This window comes from Typha latifolia, chromosome 7 (genome assembly GCF_019914945.1).
Source record: "Typha latifolia isolate L0001 chromosome 7, TyphaL0001v2, whole genome shotgun sequence".
Taxonomy (NCBI): domain Eukaryota; kingdom Viridiplantae; phylum Streptophyta; class Magnoliopsida; order Poales; family Typhaceae; genus Typha; species Typha latifolia.
The window spans coordinates 8,076,887-8,103,737 of record NC_133092.1 but is presented as its reverse complement, the minus strand read 5'-3'; the positions used below and the strand labels follow the sequence as shown (position 1 = coordinate 8,103,737).

General features: G+C 36.9%; 1 protein-coding gene across 4 annotated transcripts in view; it reads left to right on the top strand.

Annotated features, from left to right (window-relative positions):
- Nucleotides 1–336: 336 nt before the first annotated feature.
- LOC140792814 (uncharacterized) overlaps nt 337–26,851 on the top strand; it is a 43,512-nt gene continuing 16,997 nt past the window's right edge. Inside the window, exons 1-9 of one of the 4 annotated variants that reach the window (XM_073144021.1) lie at nt 337–672; nt 2,210–2,277; nt 2,351–2,415; nt 4,471–4,563; nt 4,656–4,757; nt 4,878–5,042; nt 5,151–5,239; nt 14,395–14,516; nt 19,339–19,520. In XM_073144021.1, the coding sequence (XP_073000122.1) occupies nt 494–672; nt 2,210–2,277; nt 2,351–2,415; nt 4,471–4,563; nt 4,656–4,757; nt 4,878–5,042; nt 5,151–5,239; nt 14,395–14,516; nt 19,339–19,520 (1,065 nt within the window). In that variant the 5' untranslated portion in view covers nt 337–493. The remainder of the gene's footprint in view (nt 673–2,209; nt 2,278–2,350; nt 2,416–4,470; nt 4,564–4,655; nt 4,758–4,877; nt 5,043–5,150; nt 5,240–14,394; nt 14,517–19,338; nt 19,521–26,851) is intronic. The other 3 variants (XM_073144023.1, XM_073144024.1, XM_073144022.1) reach the window with 3 other exon arrangements.

Below are 26,851 nucleotides of genomic sequence, written 5' to 3'. Positions count from 1 at the left end.
AATTAGTATGCACCTGGTTACAATAAAGGCAAATTGTTGATCTAAATAGATCTATTTTTAATTTATTTACTAAAATAGATAACACCCAAACTTAAATATCAAATTGGTCTATTTTACTGTAGCCTAAGTAAAACACTTAACTGTTAAGTATTTTACTTAAAATGCTAATAAGATCAATATTTTTTTAAGTAAAATGCTAATCTTATAGGCATTTTTATTAAAATACTTTAAATAATGCTGAACTGATTAGTATTTTTAGAAATGATTAATATTTTTAAAAATGCTGATTAGTGTAATATTTTTGTTAGAATTATAATCTCATTTGGTAATAAGTTTGGAACATAGTCTTTTATAAAAACAGAGTTCTAATTTGGTCAAAAACCCCTAACAGCGGTCTCGGTCGTCCTCCTGCGAACCCTGTCACGCGACGCGAGGGCATCACTCGAGCTCTCGAACAACAAGAAGAGCAGAAGAAGTGAGGAGGAAAAAGAAAATGTCGGAATCGTGGCCACCACACGACGACGCGGAGCGGCAAGCAGGCGATGGTATTTCCGAGGCGCCGCCGCCTCTTCCTCCTCCCAAGCCTGTCATTCTCGCCGATCTCAACGTCGATCCTCCCGAGAGCGACGGCGAGGATTGCAACCTCGCACCTGTTGCCGACATCTCCGCCAAGTATTTCCTTCTCTCTCTTGATTTTTGTTTGTTATTTTGTAGATTGAATCTTCCCCTCCTGCAATAACAGTATTGTTTTTTTTTACTGTTTTCATCGGAAGTGTATGTTTGTAATGAAGAAAAAAAGCTAAATGTATGCCTCCGTGCCTGTAGGATTATATATTTTTTACTTTGTTTTTTAAATAAAAAAGTCAAAACACTTTTTTGATCAACTGGGGATTGTACCAATTCGTTAGAATAGAAGTTTTAGGTGGAGGACGACGAACTGAGTAACAATTGATAGTTTTTTCCTTGTAAAATGTGAGAAGAAGAAGAGAGTAAGCACAGAAGCTATAATTCAGTGAATCTTATAATAGGGTTTGAGCGGCTTCTTGTGAGAAGCGAATTAGTAGATAATGTGTACTTTCGATTATCTGTTTAGTTACGTATGACTATCGAGAAATACTGAACAGACTTATGTGGAATTTATGGGTTGAATTGATCCTCCATCTTGTTCATCGTTGAGAAAATTGATGAGATTAGAAATTGTCTATCATCCACTTCTTTAGAATTCCTCCCTCATAACCTTCTTCACTAGAGAAGGACATTGAAATACTTTTCCGACATATCTTTCTGGTTAGAAATTTGAAAGCCCTAAAAGGTGAAGTTTCAAAGCAAGGATTGCCATGCCAAAGGCATGGGACATGCTGGTCTTTGCTCTCCATGACACGTACTGTGGAATGTGCCATGCTGAGCTAGCATGTTGCATAGCCTTAATATGTTCAGAAAATAAATCTTTAAGCCTTTTAGGGGCTAAGTTGAAGTCATCTAACACTCGGTATTGATGTAATACATGCAATTGCTCATAGAAATTGATTTAACTTTCCAGCTTTTTTTTTCCAGATTTTCCCAAGATAGGTCCATTAACTTTTGGAAAATCAAAATTCTCATTGAAGTAAGATCTTTTGAAGTATAATGCACATAGATCAAATACCAAAAGGAGAGGGGTAGCAAATGGAATGAAAGAAATGCCAAATTGGGTCTCATTGAAGTAAGATATGTTTAAAAAGCTAGTGGTGTGGGTCGACACGGTCGAGTGAGGTAATTTATTGACGCGATATGTAGATATGTATGGACTTGTGCCAGCTGACATGGCAATCTATGTTTCAAAGAGAGGTTTATTTTTTTCCAAACCATCTAGATTTGAGTCTAACTACCTTTGCCATGATCAAAGAGACTCCCAAGGCGAAAGAATTAGAAAGCCTTACAAAGCTCCTCCTGATATTGGACCACTTTTGAGGTCTCTCTTTTGAAAGGGATTCATCTTAGTTTTTCTTTTCTAGATAGAAAGTAAAAGATTTTGTGAAACAATGTAGCATTGTTGCCAAAGCTGGATCGATTCTATTTCTTAAATGTGTACTTCTTATGCCAGTTTGATGGAATTCTTTGCCACATAATGGAGTAAGTTGGTATGACATGCGCATCTTTATGCTCTCTATTACTGTATTACCACTCTAACATCTCACCAACTTTTATTTCCTTCTCATACTTACTGCAGTAATGATGAAATCAATAAAGTCAAAAATACTATGATGACGAAAGATTCTGATCTTGTTGAAGGTGAAGGTAAAAATATTATCAAATGGAGAATTGCTATAGGAACTCAATAGTTACCATCTCAACCTTGAAATTTCTGCAGATCCTGATCATCATTGTCAAGGGGCTTCCTTGTTACGTGAGGAAAAAGTCAGCAGTCTGAAAACAGTGAGTTTCTATTTACAAGCTGTATGTTTATCCTTCTTATATGAACTTTGATCTTCTCAGAAGATTCAAAGTTTTGAATATTGGTGAAGCATTTCTTTTCCATTGGGAAATGGAGAACCTAAGGTGTTCATTGAGATCAAGATCTTGTGATCATTAACCCAAAACTGCAATCATGCCTGTGTGAGCTACAGGCCTTTTAGAATACAAGGTGTGTCTTAACTTTTATAAACAATAACTGATTACAATGAGTTATCGGTATTATGTGCAAATGGTGAAACTTCCTAAGTCTAGTTTGATTATACAACATGAATGGATGAAAGGTTAAACACACTGGAAAAAAAAACAAGAAATTAATGAGCAAAGGCCATCAGGTGACAGTAAAGAAGATAGACAAGCTGGGTTGAGTTGGTCACAAAAGAAGCTAGTAACAATTGGTTCCCAACAGAATATTTGCCTATATGTGATCCTTGTAGTATTGCTACCTATAGACTTTGCCAAGCGATTTGTAGAAAAAAACCCTTTAATTTTTTAATTGGCAAAAATAGGATCGTCTATTATTGAATTGCATATTTAGGCCTTTTTAAGACTAATTTACCTTTTCTCTAACCCAACCCAATCATTTAATCTCGATGCGCATATTGTTAAAAACTAGAGTGTACCTTTTGTATAAGCGATGCATATAAAAATCACCACCTTTAATAATAAATAATAATAAAATTTTAAATTAAATAATATTAAGATTTTCTACAATTTAAAACAAAAATTTACTTATTTGGACCAAAACAAGCCCAATCAGTTGGGCAGGGCTGTAGTTGGCTTGCAGCCCACCCAACCATACATCCATACATTTAAATGGATTGGGCCAAAGGCCCAATCCAATTAAGTTAGCTGAATCGGGTCGAGTCCCTTGGATTTGAATCCAGTCCCGAATCCATCACTTAAGGGATAAAGGCGAGACTCGGGTTGCCCGAGTCTGCCTTCTTCATCCCAAAAGGACCGACGAGAGAGAGACGTCGACGGTCTTTGTCGCTAGTAGTTCGTAGGTCGTGCCTGGGTCTTCCTTACATTCTCAATGACTTCAAAGAGGAGAGGGACATCGACAATGGGGACCGGCGGTGGGAGGCCTTCCACATATGGCCGATGGCGATTGGAGCCACAAGGGCTCCAAAGGTGAATATCTACGACAGGAGGCCAACGACGTGAAGCTTTTAGTTGTGGAGTGACAGCGACTCGAAGCCGCGGTTCAGCGTGATTAGCCGACGAAACTGCGATCCTCTGAATTAGGTATTTCTATTTTAACCTATTAAACTTGAATTATATTTGAAGGGTGAGAGAAGGCTTACCAAGTAGTCACATGGTGGTTTCCAATTGCTCCGACGGCACTCTGATAGTCTGATTCCTTAGCAACGACTTTGACGGTAAGGAAAGAAGAAGAAGATAGGGAAGAAAAAGGGGGAGGGGGAGGGGGGAGGCTAAGGTAGGTCAAAAGATAGGATTAGGGTTTTTAATTTATAGGTTAAGTTTTAATTCTAATCTTTAATCAAATTTTGATTCGGAGTGGCCGGAAATCCCGTAGCCACTCTCGTCGCGTGATTGAGAAGGAGAGGGAAAGGGATTGCACACGCAGTGCACGTGTGCCCTCTTCTCTCTCAAATTTTTTATTTTATTTTTCAATTCCCACAATAGCTCATACAACTAGATGAGTGTAGTACACTATTAATTTTCTTTTGTATATACTATATTGGTTACAACTTATATATAAGTGTATAATGTATATTTTTATATTAAAAATGCTAGACTGCCTTGTTACCTGTCTTGTCGCCTGCCTTCTGCTTAGGCACTAGATCGTTGGGTGACTCTGCTTGCCACTCGCGGTCGACTTTCAAAACATTACTGGTACCTGAGTCCAAGAAATATAAACTGTTGCAATGCTTACTTGTTCGTCTACTAGATTCTGCTTTGTATATCTTTTTATGAGGCTGATTTCAGTGTCAGAATGTATGTTTTTATAGAATCACTTAAGAATGTGTACTATAAGTTGGTCTTTGTTTACAGGGCTTAGTTCATGTGGCACGAAAGATGCCAAAGAATGCCCATGCACATTTTATACTAGGTTTGATGTATCAGAGGCTTGGTCAACCACAAAAGGTAAATTGAGTTCTGCTTTGAGTTTCTAACACAAGTATTACCTGTTATTGCTATGAAATCTTTTTTTTTTTTTGGCTTTTGTTAATCCTCAGGCAGTCTTGGCCTTTGAAAAGTCATCTGAGATATTATTACGAGATGAGGAGGAAGTCCAAAGACCAGATTTGCTCTCGTTAGTGAGGATAAACCATGCACAGGTGCATTAGCTTATGAGTTGAATCATTGCCTTTTGCGTCATTAGATCTTTCTTTTCTAATGCTGTTTATAGGATGTATAATTGAACACTAATCTTAGCATTAATATTGTTTTTAATGCAGTGCATTTTGCAAGCATCTACTGGGGATAGTTCTGATAAAGATATTGAAGCAAGTGAACTGGATGAAATCCTTGTGAAATTGAAGTGTTCCTTGCAATCAGATGCCAAACAGGCAGCTGTTTGGAATACCCTTGGTCTTATACTTCTTAGAAGTGGTCGTCTGCAGGTGCCCTTGTACCAGTGATGTTTGCATATATTTATATTTTTGATCATCTGGCAACATTTACTTGTTATTATGATTTGCTTTTTGCTAATTTTGTCTCACTTTGTCCAGAGTGCTATTTCAGTTTTATCATCTCTCTTGGATCTTGCTCCTGATTATTTGGATTCCCTTGCTAATCTTGGAATTGCTTACCTTCAAAGGTACAATGACTAGAATGACCTTTTGAATTCTCTACTTGTAATGACTTGTTTCATACTTTCTTTCTCTTGGCTTTTAGTTGATGCACGCATAATTGGTCTAAGCTGAGCTCTCACTCAAGTTCTGAAATTCCATAGAAAATCAACAAGAAACCTCCATTTTTATTTTTCTAGGCATATTAAGGAGTTCTCATTATCTTGTGAAAACTAGATTACTTGTGTTTTTTTTCTAATGTCTTTGTTCTTTCAGTATGTGTGTGAGGACCCTTAGATCCTTCTGCTTGTAGATGGTTGAGGTGTAACACCCACCTCCAAATACACGTGCCCCACACGTGAGTAGAACCCACGTGGTTTCCACGTGACTTGTTGGTTAATATTTATACATAATATACAGTATAAAACCTAATATTTTCATAAATATAATAAGCTAAATGGAGTTTAAATTACTACATGTCGCAACAAGCTCCAAAATACGTATTCATACACCTCATCAAGACAAATGCCCGCGCATGGGCTACAATTCATATAACTTATTTTACAATACTAAAACAAATAAAGAAAAGTATAATTAGATCTTTACCAGTCAAGGTTCCTAGTATCGGGATCGAGATCGGTATCGACCGTCTAGAAAAACGATACGTATCGGCCGTTCGTATTGGATTTGAACTATTTTTTAATTATATAAAATTTTAAATATTATTTAAAAATACAGAAAAATGCAGAAAAATTTAGAAAAAATGATAAAAAAATAAGAAAATAAAATTTACTCACATATGAAGTCTAAAAACTTAAAAAATGTAGTAACTTACTCAAAATTTAAAACTTTGATGAATACCGAGTTGGTTCTCGTAAATTTCTATAGTCTTCATCATTATAATCACCATAAGTTTGTAAATATTGATATCTGGGACCTGATACTCCAAAAAGTGATTCCATCATACTAGTCATATTGTATGGATCTTGTTGTGTGACTTGCGTCTGAGGAGGATAATAACTAGCATTTGGATCTTGTGCCTAAGAATACTAAGGATACTGAGGATAATGACTAGCATATGAATCTTGTGATGGCTCCAAACAATAAATATTCGATGTACTATAATCATAGGAACCAAAATGCATTTCATGACGATGTTGTTGATATGTATATATATTTTCAGTTTTTCTGTCTTCAATCCTTATGCCTTTGACTTTCCTCAACAAATATAGACGGAACGATTTCACCACTATATATATCATCAGGACTATGACTAGTACTAGTAGGTATACTATCTCTCGCTGCTGAACGACTTGTACTAGCTTCTGCCCTCGTCGTGGTCTCTCCCAATATCTCATTTAACCATGGGTTATCTCTGTCATCTAATAACCTGTTTTCTATTTCTCTGATCCACGGAGTTAAGGGGTCTTTTTCATCAAAAATATAATTTAAATCAATCGATTGTTTATTTTCTGCCTTTCTTTAATTTCTCTCCCTTAATCTCATATTATAATGACAAAAAACTAACTTCGCTAATCTTTCCATTGTCAATCGGTTGCGTGTTTTTCTGTGGATTAAGGAGAAAGTAGTCCAATTTCTTTTACACTATGATGAAGACACCAGTGTTTTGAAAATCAGAAAAGGCGGCCGCCATGGCGGGGCGGTGCACCGGCCGCCCCGCCATTCGGTATGGCGCTCGCATAAGGCGGGCTGCCGCCTTGGCGAGTCGCCTGAGCGCCAAAAGGCGCTAGGTGGGCCGTTCACCCGATAAGGCGGAATGGCGGTTCGGCCCGCCAACCAGCCTTATCGGGTTACAAATAGGTATAGGGTCGGGTTATTATCCACTAAGATAACTAACTCATTAACCTTAATATAAAAACTCTCTTCTCTTCTCTCTCTCTCTCTCTCTCTCTCGCTGCTCTCCTCTCCCGAGTCTCGGCAGAGAAATTAGAAACCCTAAAGGGCCTAAATCTCCGATCCTCTTCAGCTCTCCCATCCACGACCGCCAACGGCGAGCTCCAAGGTAGCTAAAGCGGCGGCTAGTGGCATCGTGCAGCAACAGCAAGAAGCGGACGAGTTGGCAGGGAGCGAGAATGGACGGCGAGAAGCGAAAGAGGTACGATCCTCTTTCCCTCTCTCTTTCACTCTCTCCCTCTCTCACTCTCTCTCTCTCTCTCTCTCTCTCTCCCCTTACAGTCTCACTCTCTCAATTGAGCAAATCGAATGTCCTTTTCTTTAAATCTGTTTTAATTAGTTAATCAGTTATGATAGGCAATTAGACAAAATGACAAGTTAAAAGTCGACTAAATTATCTGTTGGAGAAGAAATGCTTATAAAGTTGTAAATTAGTAATTATCTATTAATCACTTAATCCGTTGAAATGTTTTAATCTGTTAAATGTTAATCACTTAGTAATTAGTCTATCCGTTTGTTTGTCAGTAATTACTGTATGTAATGTATATTGTATATATTTATTTATTTATTTATATTTTTTTATATTAAAAATACTAAACCGTCTTGTCACCCGCCTTGTCGCCTAGGCGCTAGGCGGTGGGGTGACCGCCCGCCACCCGCCACCTGCGGCCGCCTTTCAAAACATTGGAAGACATAGTTTGACTTAAATCTTCTTTGCTATTGGCGTCAAATTTGGTACCTCCTCCTATCCATAGATAGACCACTATTCAGCTGGAGTGTTATTAGATATAATTGCAGCAACTTTAGCAGTACTGAATTGCCCAGCTCTCAATGTATATCTCTTCATCTGAAATCAGAAATATATTATTAGCTTATTGCATACTGATTATATTAAAAGTTAAAACTTGAAACAAATAATAATAAAATTATTTAATTGAATTATAACTCACTTCTTTATCGCAAAGGATTTGTTTATGAATATTGGGCTCAAGCTTGCTGATTACCTTCCTAACCCCCGACAAGACTTCACTATCATTATTGACATTTTTAGAGAATTGAAATCTTGGATTTAGAAAATATCTTGTAGAAATTTAAAATTTGTAAGCATTCAAATTTTAAATATTCATAAATAAAAATAAATTAGTAAATTAAAACTTAAAAGCATGGCTACCAGCAGCATGTTTATCCCTATGTAGTTGTTTGTTCCATCTATAATCAATCATTTTTCCACCACTTCCTATAGCTTTGGCCCACATTTTTTTTATTGATTATTTTGCTATGTCCATTGCATCATATAAGAAACATCTTAGACTTGTCATCACTATCTATAAGTCTTAATACTTTGATAAGAGGCTCAAATACTGCGGTGACAATTGTAATATTATCTCAAAATGCATTTTCAAGAGCGATATTTTTCAAAGTTTCACTTAAAGATTTATCTTTAAGTTTCATACTTAATTTTTATAGATCACTCTTGTGATGTAAACATCTACATAATATCATCCTTGTAGCGCATGATGCTTTCCAAAGCTAAAAAGTGAGTGACAAATCTAGTGACCCCGGGTTTGATGATCTCCCTACCACCAGTCATCTGTCCGAGTAAATTAAGAACCTAACCATGGTTATATATAAAATTTATTAACCTCTGACCTTCACGTATGACCATGTCAATTTCAGGCTCTTTTGTAATATCCTCTAACATTATATTAATACAATGTGCAGCACATGACGTCTAATATAAATGAAATCTTTTTATCATCAGTAAATTTTCAGCAACTTTATAATTTGCCTCATTATCAGTAACCACTTGGACTATATTTTTTTCATCGATTTCTTGTACTACCTCATCCATCAACTAATAAATATAATCTGTATTTTTGAAATGAGCAGTAGCATTCACAGACTTTAAAAATATTGTCCCCATGCCAGAGTACACTGAAAAATTAATTATATTTCTTTTGTTTTGTGTACTCCACCCATCACACATTAGTGTACAACCAAATTCATTCTAATACCGTTTAAATGTCTCAATGTAAGTATGAAGTTCATCTACCTCTGAGTCAAGATATTTAGTAGCAATATCATTTGAACTAGGAAGCGGAACACCATGCCCTACTGATTGTATAGCATCTACCATAGTGTGATAGTAAGGACTATCAGCTACATTGAAAGGAATATGGTTATAGAATAAAAATTTAGAGATAGCCCTACTAATGTATTTCTTTGTATTTTTAATTCTTTTAAGAGCTGTCTTGATGGAAGTCTGTGTACGACCCTTTTTTTTTTCTGAAGATATGTATCCATTGGTCTAATATTTTCAGACTCTGCTGTAACACTAGGAGTCCTATGGGTAGAATGTTGCCCCCATATTCTCTCTCTCGTATATTAACTGATCTAGATCTCTGAAAGTTACCACCAGTTTTCTCATCTCTTCCTTTTCTCTATGAATATTTCTGCTTTTTTTCATTGCCTTCCTCACCTGTCTCTCCTCATCCTCCTCACTTTGCTCACTGCTATCATCATCAATGTGTACAGGATTATGCATCAATTCTTCACGAACCATTGACTCTCTTTGTTGTGCAGATTGTTTATCTTTCTTTTTGCCAATTAAATGAGCCAATATCTGCTTTCTAACTTCTAAAGACACTTGAGTGCAAGCTGCTACATTTCCTTGTCTTCCAGCTAAATGTTCTTTCAAACGGTTGACACCATCATTCATTTTCTTTCCACACTAGTTGCATTTAACATGTCTTTTATCTTGCCCAATAGTGCCGCAATGTTGCCACCCAATGTCGGTATCATATTGCTTCTCTTTTGGAGCCATTGATATTTTAACTCTACAACTAAAAAATATAAACAAAAATCAAAATAAAATATAAAAATAACTTAAAATTTATGAGGCATAACTACATAAGCAGCATCAGGTGCTACAGCACCAGTAGTGCAGTAGTAGCACCTGCTGTAGGTGCAGCTGCTGCACAATGAAAAAAAAATTAAAAACAAAAAAAAAAACTTACCCAAGGTTGTCGGAGATCGAGGTTGTCGAATTTTCGTTGGAGGACGTCGTCGGAGGTTGAGGTCACCGGAGATCTACTCAGCCGCCGGTGAGAGAGACCTGTGAGAAAGAGAGAAAGAAAGAAAAGAGAGAGAAAAAAAAGAGAGAAAGAAAAAAAAGAGAGAGAGAAAAGGGAGAGAGGCAGGTGTGGGGGTGGGGGGTGGGGACATTAATTATTGATGTCCCCTAAGTCGGATTCGACCTGTTCCCACTTGTTTCGACCGAAACCCCAACCAAAATGAGCAAACCGACTGGGATCGGGATCGACCAAAATTGGAAACCATGTTACGAGCTCCTCCACAGACTCGGGGTTATCTACTTATTTGAAAAATATTTTCACCAAAGGTGGTGAGCATAAAGCTCAGCAAGTATAGATCTCTACAATCCAAAAATAGGATAACGAAGGATGTCACATATATATGCCAACATAATTATAGTAATGCGTCCATACAACATATTCATATCAATAGCTCACATGTATTAAATAAAGAACACATGATATGTATCATTTAAACTATCAAGTCATTTATATGAAGCTCACACTGAGCCATCGCCATAATTATCATAATATGCTCAAAGAGCTATCAATCACATAATAAACATAAGCTCACACATCATCTCAAACATCGAGGAGGGATAGACAACTAGCTGTAATGTCGCTCGTATATACCTGACGGTGTTGCATATGACTAGTTGTTTGTGGCCACTAGGCTAAAGACCCCAGTTGTAGGCTCATAATCATCAAAATCATCATCGTCTAGTAAATCATCACACAGAGTAGAATTATTACTTGTAGCGAAATCATCGCAGGAGAGCGAATCATCGCATACAACCGAAAAGAGTTCACAGCTCAATAGATACCCTAACCCTGCGTCATCGAGTACCGCTAGGTCACAATTCCTACCTCTCAATCAATTTCAGATCACCTAGTGTCTAGTCTCAGTACTCGGTAGTGTTACGCCTGCTCAAACCGGCGAACGCGGTGCTTGATAGTCCCCTCTTGACCTTACAACCTCAGACATTGGTTGATATAAATATAGGTAATAAATATATATTCTGCCCCTTAACCCTGAGCTAAGCGGATAAACGGGCACTGTCGAGATAAAACTTAACTACAAAGTGATACGTGTAGGTGGTGCAGTGATTAACGTCATCAATCATAACTTATAAGACATGCACATTGAAGATATCATAATAAATACTGCTCCAATAATCCATGAATAACTATGAAGTAGTAAATTAAATATAATTATGCTGAACAATGAATAAACATCTACCTATATATAATATGAATACGATGAACTCATAAAGTAAAACATCACTTTAATTTTACATTATTCCTAGATTACAGAGAATTCACTTGCCTGACATCGCTTCTAAGTTAACCAACTCCAATTGTGCTATGGGATTCTCTTTGTATGGTAACGGATCTACTAATATGACGAATATAATTGTCGATGAGTAACTCTAATCCTAATTTATACAATTAATTTAAATAATAACAATAGGTTGTCAATAGGATTTCTATGTCGGGTTATAAGTATAAGATCTTCGAGTCCCAAACTATAGTCCACAATTCCTAATGGAATATCACCAACTCATTACTTGAAAGTGATGAATGTAACAATCTAAGACTTCGGCCCCCATTTTTTTGGGTTTAGGGAAGGCCTAAACTAGTGTAGGGACCCCCTAAACCAGTTTAGTAACCAAACATTAAAATAACTTTATTTTCCTTAATCAAGTTCAGTCCTCAATAAATAATTAAATAATAATATATAAAATTTATTATTCTTTTAATTTGATTCCAATTTTACTCTTGATGTGACTTACATTTATCACTATAATGCCTTGTCAATCTTATCTCTTCTCATTTTTCTCCTCTCTTTTAAAATACTCAAATATTTATATTGTAAATATTATATTCTCATGTAATGAGAACCCTAGAAATAAAATAAAAATTATAGGAAAATAGTGTAAATAATTTGAGCAGATAAAATATAATTATTTTTAAAATATTTTTACTAAAAATATCATTTAATATAGGTTTAATAAAAAATTATATAAAATAAAAGCAACTCGTCGGTTATTAAAAAGGGTGTAAAAACATTGTTTTGTAGGTTTAAAAATAAATTTGCGGGATTAAGGTTAACTAAATTGGCCGATTTGCGAGCTTAGAAGGCAGCAAAGGCTAGTTGACCGGCTTACAAAAGAAGCCAACAAATGTTGTTTTGCGGGCTTAAAAATAAAATTATAGGCGTACGGAAGAAAATTGCTATATAAATTAATCGTACACATCCAACGATTATGTAATAAATATCATGTGATGTTTATTTTAAAAAAAATTAAAAAAATCGTGATGAGTCACTACTGTGACATTTGCAGGCTTATATGTTATATATTTGCGGGCTTAGTCGGATTATTTGCTAGCTTAGAATATGAAGTCTGCAAATAAGAAAAATAAGTCTGTATACTGAGACTTGTCAAATCATGTCTAATCTAATCATCACTGTCCTCTCTTCTCTCTCATCTCTTTCAGCAAGGAAAATGGAGAGAGAACAATTCCATTTGTGGGCTTAATCACAAGACATGTTCAGTTTGTAGATTGGATTTGCAGGCTTAATCGCTCCTAGTGTGTTCAGTTTGCGGACTTGATTTGCAGACTTATATAAAAAACATAAGGCAGCAAATATATCTCCCATATTCATTTAAGCCACCAAATTGTTATCATAAACACCATATAAGCCTGCAAATAATTTGAAAATTATACTTAAGCTCGCAAATGACTATCATAGACACCACATATTCATTTTCAGCCTGCATATATATCTCCCATATTGATTTAAGCCTGCAAATAATTATTTAATGCATATTTTACATTAATAACAAATATAACAATTATATAAACTTAAAGGCAGCTCATACACCTAATGTTAGGATTATAATAGTGATGGTATAACAATAAAAAAAATAACATAACATCTAATGGTAATTTCCTTAATTAATAAAATTGTAAGATAATTTTTATTATGAAAGTAGCTAGGACAATAGAAAAAGACAATTTAAAAAGAGCCTACTTGGGCACTAGGCCTGCAACCCAATACTTATGCAATTAAAGAGAAGTGGGTAAAAGGGTCCTACACTTAGATAAAAGGAGGAAGAATACTCTTTCTGACGTGGCACAGGATTAACACTGACAAAAGCCAGAAAAGAGCTCATAAGATAAATAATGAGTTTTCATGGTGAAATTTTACCAGGGAATCAAGGGAGCTAGCAAGGGGTACTAATACGATGATGACGATGAGACGAAGATATTTGGATAGACATGAGGTTGAACGGGGGTGACAAGCCAACAAATTTCGCTGGTGAAGATAAGATGCAAAAGAGTAGCTAAACACAAAATAATTAACAAAAATGAAATTATCTTGTAGAGATGATAGATTACATATCAATGAGTTTGATGGTGGTCAAAAGGGTGTAATGATGCTCCGTTGGCAAGTAATTGTTGTTGCAATCTTGGTTGGGAAACGAATGAGTTGGAGAAGAAGAGATGAGAAACAAGGAGAGGCCCCTTAAAAGAGATGGGAGAAGAATAATAAGAACATAAATCCAAGGTTTTAAAGATGATAAATATGAAATCTAATTGGGGATTTCGGATGTTTATCACCCACAAAAATAGGAAAATGTGGAGAGTAGGGGATGATACTGTAGCGCACACGTTGTTTGTTTATTTGTTGTACAGTTTGAAGACAAGTATCTTAGTCAACGTCTCTAACTTCCTTTTCATAAGCTCTTTTCAAAAGGATTTGGGGTACTGTGTCCTAATTCTATGAGCTTGAATTATGACCAACATGTATACCTTGATACTAGTTCTAAAAGAGCTTAGGTCTGGGCTGTCTCAGGTTTGACCACAGGCGAACCCATTTAAATTGAAGTTAAATAGGGATTTTGGTTTGGATCCTGTCCGTTCATGCCATCACTTCTCTAATGTCTCCCCTTTTCTCAATGTTGGCATAGTGACTGTGCCTGGCAGCACCATGCATGCTGCCTGGCACGTCTCCTGCTGTCAAAGCAAGTAAATCCTTGGATGGGTTTGCCACTTGTTATAATCTTCATTCATTTATCCATTTGTCAGTTATACATTGTAATATTTCTTGTTGTTACAATTCATTTCTTTTAGTAAATTGAATCTGAATTACTCAAAGGAATACCTTTCAGTGGGAATTTGGAGCTTTCTGCCAAATGCTTTCAAGATCTTGTTCTAAAAGATCAAAATCATCCTGCTGCCTTGATTGATTACGCTGCTCTCCTATTATGTAAATATGGAACAATTGTTTCAGGTAAGACATTGATGCATTGAGTTCCATCAAGTAATTTCCCTTACCTATTTGGTGCATGGCAGCTAATTTCAGGTTCTTCTGTATGCTTATTTTTAGACAGCTTTCATCTCTCTAGTGTCTATTGGAAGTTATTTCTTCTTTCTTGTATGTCTATTGAGTACATTATTGTTGTTCATGTTCACCAACTTGTTTATTTGCAATTGAATATAGACTATGACATTTTTCTGTTATTCATTTTGTACTGTAAGATGGATTATATTTGCCGCAGATTTTTGCATATTTATTTCAGCATCAGATGCATTCCTCTCTTTTCTAATGGGAAAGGCATGGCATCACCTATGCCTCTTAATAATTTTACTTTTGAAAATTGAAATCCCTTTATGAATTCAAATAAGAACCTTATATTCTATTGTGATGCTTCTTAAAATTATATCAGGGGTCCAGTGGGAAGTTCCTTTTTGCCTTTGGAGCTCTGAACACACTATACTCAGTTGTCTTTTGCATTTGCGTAAATAAGTTTAAGAAGGAAAGTTGTGTCTGTTAGATGCTAATAGCTGAAGAGGGAGGAAAGAGCAACCTGAGTGTCCGATGTACAATTTTCTGCGTAACATATCTTTTAATGGAATTCATTATGAAAATATTATGTCATTAACTATTCTGCCATCTTTTTCAATGACTCCTACTACTATCATCTTTAGGAACTACTTCCTTATCCTTGCTAATATTGTTCTTGAAGGAATTCCGCAGATGCCATACTCAGGCTACTAAATAAGCTAGTAGACTTTGCCATTATGTATATCTCATTTGATTAGGATTAAATCATCTTCAGTTCTCTCATTTCTATGGCGATTTCTACTTTCTTTGCCTTTTGCGGTGTGTGAATTCTATCCATGATGACTTTTTAGTTACTGATTACTCTTCTTTCTCGTACTCCTTAAATGAATGAGGCAGGAGTTTTTGGTAACATAGAAGTTGGTTAACTTATTTAATGGCCTGATTTGATTTCTTCAGGAGAAGCCATGCAACTATAAGGTGATTGTAAATCTTTTTTGAGAACTCCAAATTCGGTTGCAATCAACCAAGGTTTCAGAGTAACCCAGCAACTTGCTTTTGGATATAATATGCTGACTGACACAGGCTAATAAAACTTACATCTGATTGCTAGGTCATGGGGTTTAGAACTTTATGAGCAGCATATTGGGCACTAATGTATTGACAAGAATGTTAGACCATAAAGAAGCTATCATATCTCATTTAAGTTGGGCCAGTCTGTTTATGGGGTTCCATACCTTGGGCCTTTATGTTCATAATGGCGTCATGCTCGCTTTTGGTACTCCGGAAAAACAAATCTTGATCGAACCCATATTTGCCCAATGGATACAAATTTGCTCATGGTGAAACTTCATATGGGTTCGATATACTCTTATCTTCAACGAGAGGCCTGGCATTCAATGCAGTTCGAAACATATGGTTACCCAGATGGTTGAATGCTGTTAATGAGAATAGTAATTCACTCTTCTTAACAGTAGGCCCTGGGGATTTCTTGGTTCATCATGCTATTGCTCTAGGTTTGCATACAAATACATTGATTTTAGTAAAAGGTGCTTTAGATGCACATGGTTCAAAATTAATGCTGGATAAAAGGATTTCGGTTATAGTTTTCCTTGCGACGGCCCAGGACATGGCAGTACTTGTGGTATTTCTGCTTGGGATGCATTTTATTTGGCAATTTTCTGGATGTTAAATACCATTGGATGGGTTACTTTTTATTGGCATTGGAAACACATCACATTATGTCAGGGTAACGTTTCATTAATGAATCCTCCACTTATTTGATGGGATGATTAAGAGATTATTTATGGTTAAACTCTTCACAACTTATCAATGGATATAATCCTTTTGGTATGAATAGTTTATCGGTATGGGTGTGGATGTTCTTATTTTGACATCTTGTGTTTGAGCTATTAGATTTATGTTCTTAATTTCCTGGTGTGAATATTGGTAGGAATTGATTGAAACTTTAGCATGGGCTCATCAACGCACACCTTTGGCTATTTTGATTCGATGTAGAGATAAGCCAGTGGCTCTTTCCATTGTGCAAGCAAGATTGGTTGGATTGGCCCACTTTTTTGTGGGTTATTCACTTATGCAGCTTTCCTAATTGCCATTACATCAGGAAAATTTGGTTAATATTTATTATTATTTTTATGTACTATATCAGCAACAATTTCATTTATTTCGATAGAGAGGGAGGCTTCGCCTTCTTATATTTTTACATCTAGGATCCGAACTGTATCATTGATAATAATAGGAACTGAACATTATATTATGGCAAAAAAAAAGTTTGATTCAGAGGGAGAACATACAGCAGAAATTAGCACAGAAATATCATTTGATTCGTCGATCCTCAAGAAAAAAAGAAGCAAAGTTTCATCGTTGAGTGAAAAATTGGAAATTAATGGAAAATCACAATCCCCACCACGTAATAGTGCACCTATATGTCTTCATCGATGCTGTTTTTTTGACTGGAAGACCTAGAGCTAACTATTGAGACTTTGGGCTATCCAGACACGTACTTCGAGAAATGGTTCATGCATGTTTGTTACCAGGTGCAACAAGATCAAGTTGGTAAGGATAAAGACTTAGGCTATAGGTTCCAAACTCCCAATGTTCATGAGTATGATTGTATGCTTAAATCTTGTGACATGTTTGAAGTGCATAAGCCATGTGCTACCTCAAACATGCTTGGTGTTTCCCAATACTTATTGTTTCATGTAGCATAACAAGCCACAAAAATGATTTGTTGTTCAACGGTAAGTACCATCTCAACAAGTTGTCAGTATGTTATGTGCTGAATTATATGCATTATGCTGCTTGGCACTTAGAAGTTGAAATATTGCAATCAATATTGTTTTGTGAAACAAGATTCTAACCCTTTGTGGAGAATAAATGGAGTAGCAATCTGGTCTTTGTGTTGGGTTGACAACATAATTTTAAGCTTGACATGCCAACCCAAATGCAACATCCTTTTACTCGTATAACCATGTTGTATTTAAATATTTGACCTTGATACAACCCAAATGTGACACGAATATGATATGAACATGATTTGAACATGACAAGAACAGAATAATTTATAGGGGTTGAATTGGAGATATGAGTATGACCCATTTAATATTCATGTTAAACAGGTCAACCTGTTAATGACATGAACCTGTTTATGTTGGCCATGAGGAGAGAATCCACCCTTAAGTATAATTAGAAATATTATTTCCACTAACATGAGTACGATCAATTTAATATTTCTATTACATACTCAGCACATTTTTGACATGAATCTATTAATCTATTTTTAGGGTCTTGCGATGTGCCTTGTGTTAACATGTTAGGAGGAAAATTGCCACCATTAAGCATAACTAGAATTATTATTTGCACATTAACTTATAGCGGTTGAATTGGGTTAAGCGGGCTGAGAATGGAAATATGAGTATGACCCATTTAATATTCATGTTAAATAGGTCAACCTGTTAATGACATGAAACCTTTTTATGTTGGTCATGAGGAGAGAAGCCACCCTTAAGTATAGTGAGAAACATTATTTACACTAATACTAGTACCATCAATTTAATATTTGTGTTGCATAGCCCAGCACATTTTTGACATGAATCTATTTACGTATTTATAATATCTAGTATCTAAACCCATTTAGGGTCTTAGGATGTGCCTTGTGTCAACATGTTGGGAGGAAAATTGCCACCAGTAAGCACTAGAATTATTATTTTCACAAAGTTAGAGCATTTTGCATTAAATCATTCAAACATATTTCTTATATTGTTTAAAAAAGGAAATACACTAACAGGAAACAGTCAACCTAACATATCAGAAGATCACCTAAACTAGTATTGGTAGGGGTTCTCAATATCATTTGGAGGTCATTTTTGTGCAGCTCTTAATTAGTCCATAAATAAGAATTTATCTGTTATTGTACATGTTTATGACTATGTCTTGATGATATATGGTTATAATGCTTCTTCTGTAACCATAGTTTCATGCGTCACATTAATATCCTTGATTCTTTTGAATTTTGATCCTCAACACTAATTTAGCTCTTCTTATGAACTTGAGATATCTAATCCTTGCATTTCACAAACTGGTCTTTTGATTTTACTGTTCCTACTGATTCTCTGTCTTATTCTCATCTATATTCCCCATTGTCCTTAATTATACAGCATTCATGTACCTACTACAGTGTACAGAATATATCTTCACATAGGAATGTCTTAATCACATGAAATCCATGAACCAGTCTCCATTTTCTCCAAAGTACATAACTTAGAAGAACATTGTTTTGGAAAATCTGGATCCCAGTCAGTTAAGATATTACGAGAGTTAAATGGATAATAAGTTTATTTGTTGGAACAGTTCATGTACCTACTACAGTGTACAGAATATATCTTCACATAGGAATGTCTTAATCACATGAAATCCATGAACCAGTCTCCATTTTCTCCAAAGTACATAACTTAGAAGAACATTGTTTTGGAAAATCTGGATCCCAGTCAGTTGAGATATTATGAGAGTTAAATGGATAATAAGTTTATTTGTTGGAACAGTTCAAAGTCTGTGCAGGAAGCAGGACTTGTTCTATCTAATGATGATTTGATAACATAATAATTATTATGTGGAGTGGCTTTAAACATTTTGCATAAATATGTTGGTTATCTTCTATTAGATAATTGATTCCCTGCGTGAACTAGCTAGAGTTGCGAGGATGTTTTAGCAAGTGATCAGGCTATTAACTCTGTACCATGTCGAGTTTTAGGTCCAGGTGCCAATGCAGTCGAAGGGCCTTATCCACATCAAGTTGAAGCTGTAAAAGTAGCAAAGGAGTGCTTAATAGCGGCGGTGAAGGCTGATCCTAAAGCTGCACCAATTTGGACAAACCTTGCGAATGCCTATTATGTGGCTAGAGAACACCGGAACTCAAAGAAGTGCTTGGAGCAGGTAGTAACATGCCATCGAATGATTTTCTTTTTGAACCATCTAATATACGTTTTCAAGGCCATTGTTGAAATTTTGAGTTGATTTTAAGTTGATCTAACCAATGATGGCCGTGCCACAGGCACGGACCGTGCTGACCACCAGCTGGCATGGCACGGCATGGCATGTGCTGCGACATTTGTCGGCCGTGCCGTAAGAGAAGGAGAGAAAAAGGTAACGGATACTCATCTTCGCCTTTGCAGTTGTTGTCGCCATTGCTCGCCGATCGCCACTCGCCGTCGTCATCGCTTCGTCGGGTGCCCTAGCCCGAGAGAGAAGAGAGATCAAGAGAAAGAGAGAGAGAGGGGGCAGGGGGGAGGGGAAGATCCGGACCTGCAACTTAAGTTTTTAACCCCCCCTCTCTCTCTCGAGCTAGGGCACCCGACGAAGCGACGACGACGGCCAGTGGCGATCGGCGACGGGTATCTCGACGACGAGGTCGATGGTGAGCGACGAAGCTATTAGGAGGGGTGTTGTGCGGCACCCCTCGTGCCACGTGCTGGTACGCCGCCGGCACGGCCATCCATGGATCTAATAATAAAATTCTAGTTAATATTTTCTAAAGTTCTGTTGTTTAGGGATGAATTAAGGGAGTGTATAGCTTAGTCTTTGACTCAAGAATTGTTTTTTTCATTACTTGTTGGCCTTGTTGATTTCCTATGAGAATTATCTTTAAATAGCTACAATTGGATTCCAGGTAGTAGTAATGAAGTTCTTGTTTTGCCTAGTAACTTTATTGTTAACTCCATATCCCCAAATCTTATCTAGTTTGTTGGATTATTTTTTTTTTATTGATTAATCCTTTTTATGCTCCTCTTGGCGAAATGCCTACCATTTATCATTAAATTTGTTGTGTCCTTAATGTTCTTCTCTGTGAGGTTTTATGCATTCTTCATATTGGATTTTGTGGAAGTCCTATAGATCATCTGTTACTTCTTTTCTCCTATGGATGTTTTCCTTGAACTTCCCATGTCATTGTATAAATCTTCTAAATGAATGCCATTTCATAAGCTTTTACCTTGTGGTGCAACCACCTGTTTTGATTTTGGTGAGGAGGAATGGAGGATGCAAATATTGTTTTTCTTCTTTTTCTTTTTCTTTCTTTTATTGCAAAAAATAATAGCCTAGTTACTTGAGTGGAGAAATGATATTGCCTTTCAGCTTTAAGATTATTCCTTCTCCATTGATTTCTAATTTCTATATAGTTCCTTAGCCTCTACAATCTCTACATATGGACATAGTAGCAACGATGGCCATGCCACTATCGGTACACGCCCCTCCATGCTAGTGACGCATTTATGATATTTTTAATAAACCTTTTAAGATATTTAGATATGTTTTTAGATCTTTGGTATGTCAATCATTAGTTTTTGGTTTAAATATATATATATTAAAACTTTTATTATGTGTTTTATCTTTAAATTATTTTTGTAAATGACCTTATTTTATTAAAGATAAAGTAATAGTTAAATACAAATATTATTCAACACATAATATGATTGAATACATTCATTAAAACTAATATTAATGACTGAATATTCTATAATATAGTTGAATACTCCATAATAAAATTGAACACATAATATTAATTGATAATAGTTCAATAATTAAAATTAATATCTAGTTGGATGTAGAACGGCGAGGAGGATCGAAGACTTCATTTGCTAGCACAAGAATAACATGAGAATGTTGCATTAAGTGCTGTCGATATTTTTTCCATTGATAGTATTGCTTGTAATGTCTCATATAATCTTCATATAAATAAAAATTTTGTAATTCTCTTATAATATGATATGGATAATTGAACATGCACAAGAACGGCCAGCACCAGCACCAGCACCGACATAGGCTCAGGCACACCATAAACATATGCAAATTATGGCTGTAGACTATAATAAGGGTGTTGCGGCTCTAGTGAGTGTGATTGATATAATGGTAATTATGATAAACTCATATTCTCTTGTGGGTGCACATCTTCTAATGTCCTGTTACCTACAAATTCAAGCCCTATAAAAATAATACCTCTGAGAAGGTTGGGTAACATGGATGTATGTCTTATCTCTATCATCACCGTCATCAGACTAAGTCTCGACATTATCACCATCATTATCATCTCTAGTTTCATCATCATCAATTTTATCTAAGCCTTTTAAATGATTAATTGATTAGTTGATTTAATAATGATCGATGAAAATAGAAAAATATAAAAAATCTATATCATCCTCACTTACAAAATGATTGTAATATGCTTGAAGCTCAGTAATTCTCCACGACATTGATAAAGAAGTTCTTATTTTAAGTCGGACAAGCAATGACTTCTTAGTGCTACCACTTTTAGAAGGAATAATAGAAAGTGAAGGCATAGAGGAAGTAGAATTATATATAATAGAATAATCATCACTGTTTTGAAAAGCGAAAAAGGCGGCCGCCATGGCGGGGTGGTGCACCGGCCGCCCCGCCATGTTGAAAGGCGTCGGCAAAAGGCGGCCAAGCGCCTTAGCAGGCTGCTTGGGGGCTAAATAGTGTTAGGTGGGCCGCCTGGCCCGACTTGGCGGGCTAGTGCTTCGGCCCGCCAAGTGGAGATGCGGTTATTAGTGAGCGGGTCGGGTTTTATAGTGAACCGGGTTTAATAAAACTAACCAATTTAGAGGAGTTAATTGCTAATTGCTTTATGAATTATTGATTTAAGATTACAGAGAAGAAATTTTTTTTCACTGTCATGCATTATTAATTGGGGGAATTACTAATTGCCTGCTATTTAAGTACATAATTTTTGATTAGAGGATTTTGAAATGTGATTCATATGAATAAACTAGAGTTAGTAAATAGATATCTTAGTTATTCAGTTATCACTAATAAGCAATTAGCCAATGTGATTATGTTATTTAGTGTTTTGATTTAGTGCACTATTAAAATTTCTGTATATACTATACTTATTTATTTATTTATATTAAAAATGCTAGACCGTCTTGTCACCCGCCTTGTCGCCCGCCTTCCGCCTAGGCGCTAGGCGGTGGGGTGATCGCCTGCCACCCGCGACCGCTTTTTAAAACATTGATAATCATTAGAAAGCCTTTTGAAATAACTTTTAATAGTTACAGAACAAGAAACATAGTCATCTTGTTTATCTACATATAAACCATTAAAAGTATAAAAAAATTGGTCCTTTTAAGTTGTGGTTCTAATAAAATGTCAAAACTAATAAGTAAAGAAAAATGTTCAAAATATTTAGCATATTTAGTTTCCATTTTTTGTAAAATATTATGCAAAAACTGATCATTTTTAAAAGAAAGAAAAAGTTAAACAATATTAACAAGTTGCATACCAACGATTATAATTGTAGAAGAATAAGAGCTTGACAACATATTAGTAGCATCAAAAAATGGTTTAAAAAATATTTTATTTTCTCTGCATTATCCCATTCTAAATTAGTAGGACATTCTAGTTCATTATTAATATCTAAAGAAGCATAAGAAATTATAGCCTTTTGATATTCGAGTACTAATTCTAACATTTCATAAGTAGAGTTCCATCTAGGTTGTACATCCAATTAAAGATTTTTAGTTTTTAATCCACACTATTTACGCATATTTGTAAATGTTCTAGCTATTTTATTATTAAAAATAATATGATGTATAATTTCTCTAATTTTATGAATTGTCTCAGTAATTGTTTTAGACCACTTTGTACAATTAAATTTATAATATGATACATGCATCTGCCATGCAATAATTCACTATTACAAAGTAAAGGAATAACACATTGAAGATTAGAAATTGTGAAATTATTATTATAAGCATTATCAAGGGTGAGAGAAAAAAAATCTTATTTTAGATATTATAACTTGTAAACTCTTGAATAATAGTACGAGAAAAATATTCACCAGTATAACTCATCAATCTTTTAAAAAAAATTATTCATTTTTGTATTTTCTAATTATTATCAATAAAATGTGCTGTTAATCTATAATATTACCTTGGACATCTTTTGTTTCAATCTTTGCAATACTTCCAAACCTTGGACTTTAATATCTTAGAATCGCCTGATGGCGAAGCCAGAGTTTCCAAATTAGGTTGAGGTTGAGATTAGTCTTCGCCCTCCAGTTGCGATTCTATAAGAGCATCAAAATGAATTCGTATTAACAAATAAGGAAATCACTTGTAACAATAATACTACTATGTAGAGAGATCGTTTGCTCGCTTCTTGTTGACCCTTAATTAGCCTCAACCTGTTATTGCAAGATTAAAAACCTTGAAGCCTACTGATACGGTATCGGGTACGAAAAAATTTAGGTTGGGTGGATATTGACAATGGCGGTGGAAAGTGGTTTTGTGAAAGTGGAAGATGATAGGGTTAGACCGATGGAATGGCGTGTGGAATTAGTTGTAGAAAGATAGAGGAGAGGGGAGGTGGAGCCGCCCTTAGAGGAGGGGTAAGGCTCGGTTTGAGAAGGTAGTGGGCGACAACCTTGGATTGCCATGGGTTGAGGTGGAAGAGCACGAGAGAGGAGAGAGAAGAGATTAGTTTAAGGCAAAGTCATTCATGGCCTATCCAACCCAAGGCTCACCCATAGAATATATAGGTGGTTCACGGTCTAGTCGAATTGGCTAACCCAACCGACATCACATATGCAACATAAGCAAATAAAGGAAATACAATGGCTAAAGTGCAAATAAGCAAAGGCATAAAAATGTAGGAAATAGACTAAGATTCAAGACGGCTTGATTGGACCCAAGTCGTATCATTCCACGACGCTTCTGCCACCTGGATCGTAAGGTGCGAAACTAGGGAATCGGGCTAGAATGTCGGACTCGAGCTCCCAAGTCGACTCGTCCGCTGGTCGCCCCAATAACTCCACAAGAATTTCAGTCTTCAATCTGGTCCCATGTCTCTTCCTTCGCCTTCCTAAGACCTGGACTTGTTCGGTCTGCTCATCATCCTCCATCGGCTTAGGTAGATTGGCCTCGGCTACTTGATGCGGTTCGATGTGGGCCTTGAGCACAGACACATGGGAGACCAGATGAATATGCAAGGCCAATCTATAAGCTGCTGGGTCAATATTCTGCTCAACTCACTAGGGGCTGGAAAAATTGAATCTTAACTTTTGGTTCAAGACTGGTCGCAGGGTGCTTTGACGATAGGGTTTAGCCCGAACATAGACCAGCTGTCCAACCTCAAACTCCCTCTCTTTTCTTCATTTGTCATGAGCTTGTTTCATCCGCTCTTGGGCTGTAACAAGATGGGTCTTCAATTTCCTTAATGTCGCATCTCTATCTGCCAATTCTAAGTCCACTTCAGTTCGGTCCACCGTCGCCACTGGGTCATAGCAGTGTAGCACGGGTAGGGCGCGACCATATACCGCCTCAAATGGACTCATGCCCATGCTAGAGTGATGAGCCGTGTTATAGGACCACTCGGCCCAAGGGAGGAACTTCACCTAATTGTGTGGCTGGTCCGCAACATAACACCTCAAGTATTGTTTGAGGCATCGGTTCACCGCATCGGTTTGTTCATCGGTTTTGGGGGTGATATGGAGAGCTAAGACTGAGCCGAGTTCCTTGGAGTTTGAAGAACTCGGACTAGAAACTTGCTCACAAAAATTCGATCCCGATTGGATACAATAGACTATGGCATTCCATGGAGTCGGGCCACCTCGCACACATAAATTTCTACAACCTTCTTCCCTGAAAATGGATGCAAGAGTGAGACGAAGTGCATGTACTTGTTGAATCGGTCTACCATCACAAACACCAAGTATACCTTTCTAAACTCTGGCAAGCCCTCCACGAAATCTATAAACATGTCTTTCCAGATCTGCTCCGGAATAGCAGGTGGATTCATCACCCTTGGCGGTTTCAGTAGTTTAGATTTTGCTTGTTGACAGATTTGGCATTGCCGCACGTAGTCCTTGACGTCCACCCACATGGTAGGCCATGTGTAGTTTGGAGACAACCTTTTGAAGGTGTGGAATGCCCCTTCATAACCTGTAGGGGGGAACATCATGGAAGTGGCCAATCATTTGCCACCGAAGTCCAATTGTCAGTATCATGAGCCGCCGATGCGCAAGGATGAGCTCATCGCATACCTCATGCTCTGGGTGGCTACCTGGGTCCTTCTCCAAGTCTTCTACAATTTTCTTGGCTTCTGGAGCTGTGGCACAAGCCCTCCGCAACTCTGTAAACCAAGGGAACACCGGTGAAGAAAATGAAGCCAACTCACCTAGGTCTTTCACACTCGGCTGCTGCGAAAGTGCATCGACAGGCCGGTTCTGTAATCCTTTCTTGTAAACAAGATCATGATCATATCCAAGAAGCTTGGTCACCCATTTTTGCTATGCCGAAGTGTGCACTCGTTAGCCCATGAAGTACGGTAAGCTTCGTTGATCGGTGAGTATAGTGAAATGTTGGCCGATCAAGTATGGTCTCCAACGGTTAACCGCGTGTAAGATTGCAAGCATCTCGCGTTCGTATGTAAATAATTGTTGGGATTGGCCATCTTGTATCAACATTGCTCCAATGCCACCACTAGACGCGTCGCATTCCAACACAAAGGTTTTGCTGAAATTGGGCAATGCAAGGACCGGGGCTGTAGTCATGGCAGATTTAAGCTCTTCGAAAACCTTTGTTGCCTTGTCCGTCCATAGGAAACTCCCCTTGTGTAGTAGAGATGTCAAGGGAGCAGTGATCTTGCTGTAGTGAGCGACAAATCATCGGTAATATCCTATGATCCCTAAGAACCCACGCAACTCTCTTGAGGTCCTCGGCGTCAACCACTCCGCCATGGTGCGAATCCGGGTCGGCCTCCACTCTAGAAGATGATATGATATGCCCAAGGTATTCGACATAAGGCTCAGCCGCAAATACTTGCTCAACTTAACCTTGAGCTCATTCTTCCGCAGGATCTCCAAAACTACACGCACGTGTCATTGGTGTTCCTCCAAACTCCTGTCGTACACAAGTATGTCATAAAAAAAGACAAGTATGTACCGACATAAGAGCGGATGAAATAAATCATTCATTAGCCCTTGGGAGGTTGCCTGCGCGTTGGTGAGTTCGAACCGCATCACCCATAACTCATAGTGGTCGTTATGAGTTCGGAACGCCGTCTTGTGTGCATCCACAGGTTCAACTTGGATTTGATGGTAGCCGGCCCTCAAGTCTAGCTTGCGAAAGTAAGATGACTCCGTGAGTTCGTCCAATATCTCTTCAATCACTGGGATCAAATACCGGTCTTTGACGGTTATGGCATTGAGAGCCCGATAATCAACACAAAACCGCCAACTCTCGTCTTTTTTG